This window comes from Ochotona curzoniae, unplaced genomic scaffold (assembly GCF_017591425.1).
Source record: "Ochotona curzoniae isolate NIBS_2020 unplaced genomic scaffold, NIBS_Ocur_1.0 contig_883, whole genome shotgun sequence".
Taxonomy (NCBI): domain Eukaryota; kingdom Metazoa; phylum Chordata; class Mammalia; order Lagomorpha; family Ochotonidae; genus Ochotona; species Ochotona curzoniae.
Window position 1 is genome coordinate 51,770,428 of NW_024466599.1, and position 14,049 is coordinate 51,784,476.

The 14,049-nt window shown below is 49.0% G+C and overlaps 1 protein-coding gene across 1 annotated transcript in view; it reads left to right on the forward strand.

Moving 5' to 3' along the window:
• The window catches only part of MERTK (MER proto-oncogene, tyrosine kinase), a 95,457-nt gene extending 89,659 nt beyond the window's left edge, over positions 1-5,798 (forward strand). Inside the window, exon 19 of the mRNA XM_040993528.1 lies at positions 4,215-5,798. Coding sequence (XP_040849462.1) covers positions 4,215-4,722 — 508 coding nt within the window. The 3' untranslated portion in view covers positions 4,723-5,798. The remainder of the gene's footprint in view (positions 1-4,214) is intronic.
• The last annotated feature ends 8,251 nt before the right edge of the window (positions 5,799-14,049 follow it).

Consider the following 14,049-nt stretch of genomic DNA (forward strand, 5'->3'; position numbering starts at 1 on the left):
TCTAGCCATACCTGCCTCAGTCCTAGTTCTCATGCTCACCAGTCAGAGTGGCAACCCAAGAGGGAAGTGCCCACTGTTTTCCTAATGGGCCTACTCCCACTCACGAATCATCAATGGTCCGGGTGTTTCTGCAGTTTAACTTGACAGAATTAGTTCCTAGTTGCAGCCTCTGCCAGCTGATGCTGCAGCAAAGCCCAACAAACCCTCACCCACTGTAACTTATGCTTGCACCAGTAGAAATAGTCAGCCTAGCCTGGCTTTTCCCTGATTCAGCTCACATGAGGCTAACAGGTGTTGTAGCCCTGCCCAGTCTGGTCTGCCCCATCCCAGCTCATGCTCTCCAGTGGGAGTGGTTGTCCAGCAGGGGAACCCCATGCAGCCCCTATCCTGGCTTTATCCCCCCGTTCCCAGGTGTCACGTGTGGTGGTTGGGTGTTGCAGTCTGGTCTGGCATGGCCTTCCAGATGATAGTTTCTATGCTTTGTCCCCTACCTCCCCCATGGGGGACCTGACTCCTGCCTTTGGTTTGGTCCAGCCTTAACTATCAGGGCATTTGGAGACTACACTAGAAGACAGGACATCTGGTAGTCTCTTTTCTGCCAATGAGGTATTAAAAAGAAAAAACTTTTTTAAAAAAAATATGCCAATTGAAATGCCCGTATCCTTCATGGGGAGTGCCTGGGATCGAGTCACAAATCCTGATGCGCTCCCTGCTGATGCACACCCGGGAGGCAGCAGGGGATGGTACAGGTTCTTCAGAGAGATGCTTGCTGTACAGGTTCATTTAGGAAGTATGAGGCTTGTGGAGTGGGTGCTCGCATCAGGAAGGTCAAACATTAAACGCCATGCTCTGCCTTTAAAAAGCACGTGCCCTGGGTAGTAAGTGCCATGAGTCTGCAGAGGAGGATTCTCACGTTTAACTAGAGCCTTCACAGCCATGGGCCTGTACTGGCTGTCATGGAATATGGCACACTGAGTGCCCTGCAAGGTGCTGGGGTAAGGAGGACAGGCCCGTACCTCCACCCCACACTCAAATCCTCACATCGGGAGTGGATCCAGGTCAGTCTGCATCTAGGCCTCCCAAGTCCTTTCTGAAGCAAACAAAAAAGACAGACACGGAGAGTCATCCCAACCTCTGATCCACTCCTCCAAATGCCCACAGCAGATGAGGTCGGGCCAGGCCTAGGGCAGGAGCCAGTACTTGAGCACCACATGCTACCACCCAGGGTGTGCATGAGCAGGAAGCTCAAATCAGGATGGGAGCCAGAGCTGGAACCCAGGCATTTATAGAGGAATGCAGGCATCTCACGTCACACAGCGTGTTAACTACCGTACCAAATGCCTGCCCCCAAGGGAGCTGTTTGAACCAGTGCCCTTGCCTTGCCTGCTAGTGTAGTGGTGGTGTTTACTGTGGTTGTAGAGATCTACCACTGAGGACAGAAACACTGTAAACCCTTGGAAAGCATCACAAAATCCTAATTCAATTAGTTCTAGGGTTGCATGGTAGTTCTTAAATGGACCATGCTAATGAAATGTTTGCTTCTGAAAATAGAAAAGCATGTCAGCCAAACAATGCAGGTTGGAAACAGTTGCCTTGCAGTTTCTCTCTTTGCTTGGGTCTTAGCAAGCTCCACGCTGTGTCCCAGTGGGATTTTTGGACATGTGATATGGAGGCAAAAGGAGGGAGCTCTGAGCCAGTGTGTTTGGAGATTGTTCAGGTGACAGAATAGCAGAACCAACACTTGCCATGTGGCTGCAGGATGGAAGCAGCCGAATCTGCAGGCCCTGTGTTCTGCCAGCCCCGTGCCCGTATGGATGAAGCAGACTCTTCCTGAGTCTCCCTTCACCTCCGGATGCTGGGGTACAGTCAGTGTCCCACAACAAAGCCTCTGTATTTCCAAGCCAGGGTCCATGCACCTTGCCTCACACCACCACGGCTCAGATAGCCACAGAAGTTGTTGACTGTGTTGTTGATCATCCAGTGGAGGCCAGACAGGCAAACGCAAAGAAACTCCTAAACCCGAGATAAGAACCAAGACAATGAGACAAGGAGATGTGCTCTCCGCAGCCCACTAACAGCATTCGCGTGCAGGAGTGGCCCCTTCCTGGCACGGTGCTGGGGGAATCTCTGCCTCTTGAGGCCTAGGCATGTGTTGACCAAGGCTTAAAAACAGACATGTGAAAGAAAGCTATTATACCTTAAGACATGTTTGTCGTATGTGAAATGCCATGTTCTAGTAGAATTAGCCAAAAGATCTATAGGATGTAATTAAATACAAATGTGGGAATTGAATGGTTCTGCATGAGTCAGCCAATTTAAATGTGAGTTATTGGGTTCACCATTTGTGACACTGGCATCTCAGTGCCTGTGGGAGCCTGTTTCTCTGCTTCTGATTCAGCTCCCTGCTGTATAGCCTTGGAAAGCAGCAGAAGATGGCCCAAGTATGTGGGCCCCTGCCATCCATGTGGGAGACCCAGATGGAGCTCTGGGCTCCTGGCTTTGGGCTGGCTTAGGCCCTGCTGTTGTAGGCAGTTAGGGAGCAAATCAGCTGAAGGAAGAGTCTTTATCTCCCTCTCTCTGTGTATGTCTCTATCTTTCAAATAAATCATCTTTTTAAAAAAAGATTTATTTATATTTTTATTGCAAAGTCAGATATACAGAGAGGAGGAGAGACAGAGAGGAAGATCTTTCCTCCATTGATTCACTCCCCAAGCGGCAGCAATGGCCAGAGCTGAGCTGATCCAAAGTCAGGGGCCAAGAGTTTCTTCCAGGTCTCCCACATGGGTGCAGGGTTCCAAGGCTTTGGGCCGTCCTCGGCTGCGTCCCAGGCCACAAGCAGGGAGCTGGATGGGAAGCAGGGCAATTGGGATTAGAACCAACACTCATATGGGATCCCGGTGTTTTCACGTCAAGGACTTTAGCCACTAGGCCACCAAGCTGGGCCCATCAAATAAACAATCTTTAAAAATAATAGTAATAACAGATGTGGGTGTTGTGTTCTTACCCAATGATACAAATATCAGTTTCTCAAATCAGGAAAGGATCAAAGTAAAATTGTGGTGTAACTCACTCTTCATCTCAGCCTAGTGATTGCTAAGCATCGTTTCCATTTCGGAGTGCTCCTAACAATAAAAATTTTTTTTAAAGTATTGATTTATTTGAAAGGCAGTGACACCCAGAGAGAAGGTAGCAGGGGCCCAAATACTTGGGCAATCTGCTGATGCCATTTCGGGTCCATTAACAGGGAGCACTTGAACTCTGGAGTCTTCTGCTCCTCTCCTTGTCCCTCTGTTTCTTTTGTTCATTTGAGAGGCAGAGATAGACAGACCCCATCAGCTGCTTCCCTTTCGGATGTCCACGATGGCTGGGGCTGGCCCAAGCACAAGCCATGGACCCAGAACTCAGGCTAGGTCTCCCAGGTGGGTGGCAGAGGCCCAAGCCCTTGATGCCTTCCACGGTACACATTAGCAGGAGTCTAGTCAGGTAGTGAGCCCAGACACTCCCAGGTGTCTGACCTGTCAAACCTCTGCCTCTGTGGCCATTCCTCACTGTAGTTAAATACAGGATGAAGAAACAGCCTGAAAGAGCGTACGGAGAGGCCAGGAGGAGCTGCCCACCCTGTGTGTGACTCCCTCCTGCCCAGGCTGGCCACGTGGCCATGCATGTCCTGTAACTTTCCTGAGGCCAGGTGACAATGGTGATGATGGTTGGTACCCTAGCTCTCGGCCTGCTTGCCCCTAACTCCAGGTCCACTCAGCCAAGCTCCCCGTCCTCGTGGGACTCCCGGCCAGTGGTTTAGAACAGGGTTCAGCAACCCCTTTCTGCAAAGTGCCAAGTCTTACTTGACAACAGAGAAATAAGTGTTGAACTTGTGTTCCAATAAAACTATGTACAGACCAGGTGGCAGGCCAAGTTTGACTCATGGGCTGTAGTGTAGCCAACCCCTATAAAAAAGAAATTAATCTTGGATGAATCTTATTTCCAAAGATTAATATATTTGTCCTACACGTCCACTATTCACAGAAGCAGAACTGTTTTCTTGTCAAATATCCATGGACCGTATACCAAGAGTGAGTGACTATTAGGCTATCAAGTAAGGTCTCTCACTCATTTCCACAAAAGGTAAAATGAATGCCGACTCAAATATGATCAACTGAATCAGATAAGAACAAAGGGGGTACACTGAGGAGGTTAAACTCATTTTTGTCTTCTAGGTATGAGATAATGTACTCCTGCTGGAGAACCGATCCCCTGGACCGGCCCTCGTTTTCCACGCTGAGGCTGCAGCTGGAGAAGCTCCTGGAAAGTCTGCCTGAGGCCCCAGACAAAGCAGATGTCCTTTACATCAACACGCAGCTGCTGGAGGGCTGTGAGGGCCTGGCCGAGGGGCCTGTGCTAGCCCCGCTGGACATGAACATCGACCCTGACTCCATCATCGCCGCCTGCAGCCCCAGCGGCACCGTGAGCGTGGTCACGGCCGAAGTCCATGGACCCCAGGAGGGAAGGTACGTCCTCAACGGAGGTCTCGACGACTGGGAGGACCTGGCAGCGCCGCCCTCTGCCCCCATGGCCGTCAGAAAGGGCAGTGTGTCCTCTGAGAACAGACCCGTGAGGAATGGGGTCTCCTGGTCCCAGTGTAGCACGCTGCCCATGGGCGGCCCCTCCCCCGAGGAACTTCTGTTTGCCGATGATTCCGCAGAAGACGTGGAAGAGATGATGTGAGTGGAGATGTTGCAGAGCTGAGTTCAGCATCCTGCTTCGAAAGGCCTGGCTGTGTGTGCCTGACCGTCTTTGGGGTTTGTCTGCCTCACCATGCAAACACGCCCAGAGAATGTGGTCATCGAGCAGCTGTGGTTCTAGATGCATCATATCTATTTATTTAAAGAGAAATATGTATGTATGTATGTATATTATGGGAAGAGATAAGGATATTTTAATAAAAGATGACTGAATTTGTTTATTGTATAGGTCTGAAGAGTCGAGCTTCAGCTGGTCCCCAGCATTCACATTTGTACAGAGCTGCTTTTTTTTTTCTTCTTCTTATGTTCTTTTCTTTTTCATGGCTTTTAAATGTAAAGATGGTGGTAAAGTGAAATTCTCAGCTGGGACATCACTTTGGTTTTCATGAGAAGCGTGGCGTTGTCACGTGGGTCATGTGTTGCCTAAGAACGACGCATTTAAGTTTTATAGCTGATTGGCTTGTTGAGAAGACTTCCTAATAAAATATGTACGAGCAAGGACGTGTCAGAATTCCCACAGAGTGGACACGCGGCGGTCACCTGCAGCTCCTGGACCTTTGTGCATGCCTGGCTCTCACGCCATTCTTGGCTTTGCTTCTTAGAGACAGAAGAACTGTCCCAGGAGCCCGTAGGTGGGGCTGGGCTGGGCGGGGAGGGGGGTGCAACAAATACTGGAGAACTGAAAAATGCAGCCTGAGCTGGAAGATGTGGAGTCAGCCACAGGTGAGAGTCTGACAGGTGACCCCCCGCTCCGTTTGGGAGGCATGGCTTGGTGAGGTGGGCATGGCGCCGGGCAGAGCATGGGCTTGTGTGCTCAGCATACCTGGGTTCACATCCAGGCTCCGCTGAGCCCTTGTCGTTTCCAGCACTTTCCGTGCAGTCCCTGGTTTAGTATACTTCACTGTACCACAGGTACCAGTGCTCAGAAACCTGCTTATGCCCCCAACTAAAGAGAGGTGGAGCCAGAGCTTACAACATCAGCTTTTGGCTGTTTCTGAGCATATGATTTGGGGGTCTGCTGCAGAGTCTGCTGATTCTTTAATAAACATAACGATATTGTACTTACTGTGTGCCAGGAGTGGCTTTTATTTCATCCTTGGAGCAACCTACCAGGCAAGGACTGGAGTTATCCCCACTTTGCGGAGGGGCACACTGAGGCAGGGAGAGTCTAACTCACGTTGCTGGTCAGGGCAGTCAACCCATATAGTATGTTGAGGAGTGACTCCTTCTGTCCTGGGTCACAGGGAAGGCCTGGGGCCACAGTCACCTTCAGGCCTGTTCACTACTTGCTTGGTGGCAGCCTCATGCAGAGATCCGCGTCTACACAGGATCCAGGGTGCAGTCCACACAGCCCAGGTCCAGGCCCTGGGTGAGCCAGCTGCCCTGTTACCGTGAATGCTCCTGTGGATGAGTGCTGAGGGTAGGGAAAGTGCCTGCATTGTCACAAGAGGGCCCAGCGTTAACATTTCATCGGTGAAAGGGGGAAAAAGTGTTACATCTGATAAAGCCAATTTAGACTGTTGAAAACTTCTGAGTGATCACTTTGAAAATCAATAAAAGACCCTGGCGCACTAGCCTAGTGGCTGAATCTTCACCTTGCACATGCCAGGATCCCATATGGGCACCGGTTCTAATCCCAGAGCCCCCGCTTCTCATCCACCTCCCTGCTTGTGGCCTGGTAAAACAGTAGAAGACAGCCCAAAGCCTTGGGATCCTGCACCCACCTGGAATACGCGGAAGAAACTCCTGGCTCCTTAGCTTCAGATCGGCTCAATCCAGCCAATTGTGGCCAGCTGGGGAATGACTCGTCGGACCAAAGATCTTCCTCTCTGTCTCTCCTCCTCTCTGTATATCTCACTTTCCAATAAAAATAAATAAATCCATTAAAAATTTGTGTTTTTTTTAAATCAACAAATAATTGTATGATCTACTTGTGCAAAAAAAAAAATGGTCTTGTTCATGCTAGTAAGTATTTCAGTAACTCATCAATTTTTTTTAAACTTTTGTTTATAGTAATGACTTGTGAGGTACTGACAGAGATCTGTTGGTTCGCCCCAGCCAGGGCTCTGGAATCCCATCCCGGTTAGCACGCGGGTGTCTCCCAGGGTGCGCGTTGGCAGCGTGCTGAATAGAAAGTGGCATTGCGATATGGGATGAGGGAGCCCACGTGGCCTCTTAATGCTGCGCCAGATGCCCACCCACTTTGGGAATCTTGGTTTTGTAATTTACACCCGGGCTCGGCCTCAGAGCTTGACTGGATGGATCTGGCGAGGAGGGACCCCGGCATGTTCCCCTTTGCGGGGTGATTCTGGTGCGCAGCCGCGACTGAGGCACTGAGACCGCTTTGTTTGGAGTCCCAGCGTCACCTTGCTACAGGCGAGAGCCGTCACAGGAGTCACCGCAGGTTGGCCAAAATTGTTCTTTTATTTAAATTCTATGCATTGATTGGAAAGGCAGAGTGACTAAAGGTGAGACAGGTGAGGGTCTTCTATCCATTGGTTCATTCTGCAAATGCCTGCACTTGAACCACACCAAAGCCTGGGGTCAGGAACTCCATCCTGGTCTCTCACGGGGATAGGAGGGGCCCACGCCTTTGGGTCATCTTCCTATGTATTAGCAGGAACATTCCTATGTATTAGCTACCTTGGACACAGGCGCTCTAGTGTGAGATGTGGGTGTTCCAGGCCTAGCCCGTTGTCCCACAGCACCTGCGACTCCCTCTCTCCCTGGTCCATAGACCTGCTCAGTAACTGAGGCTAGTTAAAAAAAACAAAAACAAAAAAAAACTATGCTTACATCTGCAACCTAAGGAAGCAACTAGTAATTGAAAAATAAAGTTATTTGAAATTGTTATATAAATTTAATATTATTTAGATATATTTTATGTTTTATATGAGGGGTTCTTCAAAAGTACATAGAAAACTGTTGTTTAAAAACTTTATGAATTTGAGCCCAGTGTGATAGCCTAGTGGCTAAATCCTTGCCTTGCATATACCGGGATCAGTATGGCACCAGTTTGTGTCCTGGCTACTCCACTTTCCTTCCAGCTCTCTGCTTATGGCCTGGGAAAGCAGTAAAGGATGGACCAAGGTCATGGGATCCTGTACCCGCGCGGAAGACCCAGAAGAAGCTACTGGCTTTGGATCAGCTTAGCTCTGGCAATTGTGGTCACCTGGGGAGTAAACCAGTGGACAGAAGATCTTTTCCTCTGTTTCTCCTACAAGCTATAAATCTTAATTTCCAATAAAAATAATAAATAAAATTTTTAAAAGTTGCATAATGCTAATTTTGAGCACCATAATAAAATTATATTTTAGGGCTTGGCACAGTGGCTCAGTGGCTTAATCCTCACCTTAGACATGCTGGGATCCCTCATGAGCACCAGTTTGTGTCCCGACTGCTCCACTTCCCATCCAGCTCCCTGCCTGTGGCCTGGAAAAGCAGTCGAGGATGGCCCAAAGCCTTAGGATCCTGTACCAGCGTGGGAGACCCAGAAGAGGCTCCTGGCTCCTGGCTTCAGATGGCTCAGCTCCTGCCACTGCAGCCATTAGGGAAGTGAGCCAAGAGCCATGCGCTCAGGCCAGGTCTCCCGCCTGAGAGGCAAGGGCCAGTTAGCTCAGCCATCACCACTGCCTCCCAGTTGACACAGACAGGAAGCTAGAGTTAGGAGCCAGAGCTAGGGGTCAAACCCAAGTCCTCTGAGATTGGACACACCTGTCTTAGCTAACCTTTTAATTACAAGGCTAAATGCCCCCCCTAAATGCCCTTACTTTCAACTTCATTTTCCACAAAATGTTTATAATATTCACTTATTTTAATAGGTAAAATGCATATTTAACAAGTAGTTCACTAAATAGTGCCACCACCTCCATGAAGTGCTCAAAAGTCAAGGTTTCAGTTGTCGAGTTCAGAATGAAGTTGGGGCAGGCTGAAGCCAGGAGCCTGGAGCTTCACCCACACCTCCCACATGGGTGACAAGGACCCAAATCCTGAGCCATCCCCTACTGCCTGCAGGGTGTGCACTTACAGGGAGCAGAAGTAGAGCTGGGACTGGAACCAGGGATCTCAAATTACTACTGGGTTGCAGGAATGGGCAGCTTGGCTTCCTCTCCCATCAGTCTGTCCTGGGGTGTAGGGAGTGCTCCCCCATTCACTGGAGAAGGGCTGCAGCCTGGGCCGGTTGTTACATGGGGCAGTGTGAGAGCCCAGACATCATAAACATAGCAGACATTCATTTCTCAGACACACCCATGCTGTCCCCTCTCCCCCGCCCAGCACTGGTTCCAGCAGGTGTAACCAGTCAGAGGCAGGCCTGCTGGCTACCTTGCTCAGCACTTGCTGATCCTGCAGAGGACTTGGCAACTCCCGCATTCGGCCACGTTTGGATGTTTGAAAACTCCCAAAGAACTGATTCAGACAATTCAGACTTGGGTGGGTACAGACTTCTGAGCATAAACTGAAATGTACACTTTTTTTTTTCTTGAAAAAAAAAACAGGAAAACAAGTGGAGTCATTGTCCAGAGCTGTGCTGGGACTGCTGCTGGGAGGTCAGGAGGACAAAGAAATAAACAAATACCAGAAATACCCGTGACCTGTGACCTGACCTGCAAAGCTGACTGGCTCCACTTTGAGAGAGTCAATCTCTCCCGTTCTCTCTCCTCCTCCCCTCTTCTCTCCCTGCTGTTTCTCGCATTGCTCACCAAGCAGAAACAAGAAATAAACGCACCAGGGAGGTTCCTTTGAAAGCAACAAAAAGTGCTGCCCACCTGTGCTGGGCTGCAGGATGGGGCTGGAGCTGATCCCACCCGGTCTCCTCGGACAATCTCGGCAGTTCACCCGACTGTCCTTGAGCCAGAGTTTCCTCAAGAGTAGACCGGAGAGACAACGCTCTCCCCTGTGTGGGCAAAGGAGCAGGAGCTAGTGTTTCAGTGCAATGGGTTAAGCCACCTTCCACAATATGAGCATCCCATGTGGGTGCCAGTTGGAGTCCCAGCGACTCCACTTCCAATCCAGCTTCCTGCTAATATACCTTGGGAGAACAGTAAAAGATGGCCTGAGTGCTTGTGCCTCTCCCAAGCATATGGAATTCCAGGTTCCTGGATTTAACCTGGCTTGGCCGCCGCAGCTTTTGCAGCCATTCAGGGAGTAAACCAGCAGATGCAAGATCTCATGCAGTGCAAACCTATCAACTTTTATAATATTAGGAATATTGGGGGGCTAGGCCATCAGCAGTTGAGATGCCACAATGCACACTGGGGTGCAGGTGCACTCCCAGATGCAGCTCCTCGCTCCTGATGCTGACGCTGACCTTGGGAGGCAGTGGGTGATGGCTCAGGTGACCAGGCTCCTGCCGCCTCTACAGGAGAGGGAATTGTGTTCCGGGCTTTGGCTACAGTTCAGCTCCAGGTGGCTGGGCAATGAAGTGGCAGATGGAAACTCTCTTCCTTCATGTGTATATGTGTGTCTCAAAGAAAAGTTCTAAAAAATTTTTTTATTTTTCCTGGTTTTGCCATCCACTCCCTCCAAACAACAGACTTCCTCAAAAACAAAATTGAACAAGGGAGGGAGTTCAAGGTGAAGAATGGTCCTCACCTCTCACAGCGCAAACAGACCTTCCCTCTTCACCAACTCATCCCCGAGGGTTTAGCTACCACCGAGAGCCCGGATGCTCCTTCCCGGCCCCCCCGCCCCACGGCCATGGCGAACAGTGGAGGTTTTCTCAGCAGGATGCAGGGACAGGAGAAGGGTGGGAGAGCCATCCCGGAAAGTGGAGATTCTCTCATTGCCTCTAAGCCCAGCAGACCACACAGAGGTTCCCGCACAGGAAATGGGTGGAACCACAGTGTGGTATCTTCTAGATTAGGCCAGTCCTGATTCATAAATGTCAAGACCTTTGTAACTTGTGGATCAACGGCTAAAGCAGGTTGGCGCTTCTGCTGAATCCATGGGAAAAATTCACTGACCACTGAACAAACCAGCTACAACAGCAATTTCACTTCTCTAGACATTTAGTCACTTCAGTTGACAAATGGAAAACAGGGAGCATTGTTTTCTCTAGTAAGCACTTCAGCAACGCACGGTGCTGCTATATTTGGAGTTCAGCTTCTTTCTTTTAAAGTTCCAGACAAGAACAGCAGCAAAACAACCATCCTTTTGCACTTGAAAAATCATGTCTGCTGGTAGTTAAATGTGACAATTATTCCTAGAAACAGTAACCTCAGGTTGCCACATTAGAATGTTTTTATGACATCTTTTATTAAAATGGGATTCTGTATATAGACATTTTAAAGAGACATTTGAGAATTATATGTGTTTACTCTTTAGTCTCTTTGAAAGCATAAGAACATATGTTCTTATAGAAACATTCAAATCCTTTGCCCATTTTTAAATAGGATTACTTATTCTTTTATTGTTGAATGGTAGGAGTCCTTTATATATTCAAAATATATACATATCAGAAAGGCAGAAGTGGAGCATCCTGATGGGATGGCTCAGTAGCTAAATCCTCACCTTTCAAGTGCCACATGAGCACGGTTCATGTCCTAGCGACCCCACTTCCCATCCAGCTCCCTGTTTGTGGCCTTGGAAAGCAATAAAGGATGGCCTAAAGCCTTGGGACCCTGTACCCACGTGGGAGACCCAGAAGAATCTCCTGGATCCTGGCTTCAGATCAGCTCAGCTTCAGCTATTGTGGCCATTCCAGGAATGAACCAGCAGATGGAAGATCTGTCTCTCTGTCTCTCCTTCCCTCTGTAAATCTAATCTTCATTTCTAATAAAAGTGAATAAAATTTTTACAAAAAAAAAAGTGGCATATGCAGGATATGAACTGATGCTTATATGAGATGCTGGCACTTACAGGTAGAGGATTAGCCAATTGAACCACTTTATGTCTTTTCATATACTCTGCCACTGTTTTAATGGGAACAATTAACACATTCAGATTCCATAAACTTCTCACACAGCAAACTTAAACAGCAAACTTCATGAACGAAGGACCAACTGGTAAACCTCCTGAACTTGGCTATATTCCATAAGGCACAGACGGCCCCATGGGCAGGTTGTGGAAATCTTCCTGGCTAAAGAGGCTTAAAGGGCACATCTGATCGGTCACTGGCTTAGTTCTGATCTGAGTCGCCCTAGGGGTGCCGAATACAAGTCTACAAACACGACAGAGCAGAGACGTGGGCAGTGCAATGCTCCAAGAGAAACAGACCCCAGCGGGGCACCCAAGCAAGTCTCGGAGCAGACAGTAATGACCAGCAGCTCTGGGAAAGCGGCCCGTTCCACGTGCAACAATCTCAGTGTGGACAAGCACCGGAGGGGCCTCCGTGAGACCTCGTGCTTAAGACTCGGATGTTCCCCACCCCAGCGTCTTGCCCTGCACGCGCGGCCTGGGAGGGAGCAGCGAGGGCTTGATTGCCTGGCTCCCTGCAGCCCGCGGGGAGGCCTGGGTTCCTGGCTCCTGGCTCTGGGATCAGCTGTGGCGTCTGGGGTGTAAGTCAGCGACGGGAGATCTGTCTCTGTCTTGCTGTCCTCAATGAAAGAAATGAAGTATATAGGAGACATGCAAATAAGCAAAAATGTTATTTCATACACAAAGGGGGGTGTGTGTGGAAATGAGTCAATAGAAACTGTCCTTAAGTGAGAACTAATGATAAAAAAAACCCAAGTGGCCAATCCTCCACCCCAAAGCACCAGCATCTCTTATAGGCACTGGGTTCATGTCCCAGCTATTCCACTTCTAATCCACCTAGTTGCCTTGTGGCCTGGGAAAGAGCTGGAAGACTGCCCAAAGCCTTAGGCTCCTGCTGACCCAGAAGAAGCTCCTGGCTTCGGATCAGCTCAGCTTCGGCCATTGTGACCAGTGGGAGGGTGAACCAGCAAAAGGAAGATCTTTGTCTCTCCTTCTCTCTGTAAATTTGCCTTTCTAATAAAAAAAATAATAATATTTTTTTTCTAAAAAAGAGAGAGACAAAGAGAACTAGTGGCTGACTTTGACTTTAGAAATGATCACATTATTAAAATGGTTACATTATAAGTGTTCAGAGAACTGAGGAAAATCCTGTTTAAACTTGTAAGTTTAAAATCAGAGCATCTCTAGAGAGAAATAGACATTGGGTAGGGAGAGGGAACTCCTTGAGCTGTCAGGATGCCAGCACTGACATGAACTCTCCCTAGAGGACTTAACGAAGATGTGAGCTGGTAGAAGAGAAGGCTGGCCAGCCAAGCGAGCCTCGGGCCAGCTAACGGGAAGTACAGACAGAGGAGGAATAGTGAAGCTGTTTCGTCAAGACAAGCCACTGGAGCTCATGGAGTCAAGGTGGCAGCTGGCTCAGGCTGTGGTATAAAGGAATTCGGGTTTGCCCACCCCGAAATGACGGGCCTTTCACTGTGGGGCAGGACCTTTTGATCTCTAGTTCCGAGGCTCCCCAGGGCCCAAATGGCATTTGCAGGCGTGGCTGATGTGCGCCTGCGTGGGGAAAGGCCAGACTTGAGCAAATGCGCCAAGTCAGAGCATTCTGACGAGCGGTCCCGAAAAGAGAAGGATTCATTCGAAGCCATCTGTTTCCCTCCTCTGGGCTGTCATTCCAGACAGTAAGGCCTAGATTGTCCTTTAAAAAAAAAAAAAAAACTCATGTATTTTTATTTGAAAAGCCAAGTTACAGAGAGAAGGAGAGGCAGAGAGAGATCTTCCATCCACTGGTTCAATGGCTGGAACTGAGCTGATCTGAAGCCAGGAGCCAGGACCTTCCTCTGGGGCTCCCACCCACATGAATACAGGGTCCCAAGGACTTGAGCCATCCTCTGCTGCCTTCCTAGGACATAAACAGCACAAGAAAGCTGGATGGGAAGTGAAACAGCCAGGACATGAACGGGCGCTTCATGGGATGCTGACTCTGCAAGCAGAGGACTATTCTATCACGCCACTTGGCAAGACCCAAATGCCTGGATCAGAACCTCTCTCTCATATTACTGAACAGACTCCTTGGTTGTATCTCACCTCACATGACTCTTGCTTAAAAAACGTTTCTTGTTCCGTCTGCAGAAATCCATTCCCTTAAAATCATCATGTAATAACCTAGAAGCACATTGAAAAGGTGCTCAACATGATTAGCCACCAGACAAATCCCAATGAACAGCCACAATGAGAAGCTGCCTCACTCCTGTAAGACAAATGAAACCTAGAAGACAGACAAGGGCTCGCGGTGTGGCACAGGGCCAAGCCCATACAGGGTGCCAGTTGGAATCCTGGCTGCTCTCCCAAGCGTCAGAGGTGTCTGTGTAACTAGAAATACTCTTGAGTTTTG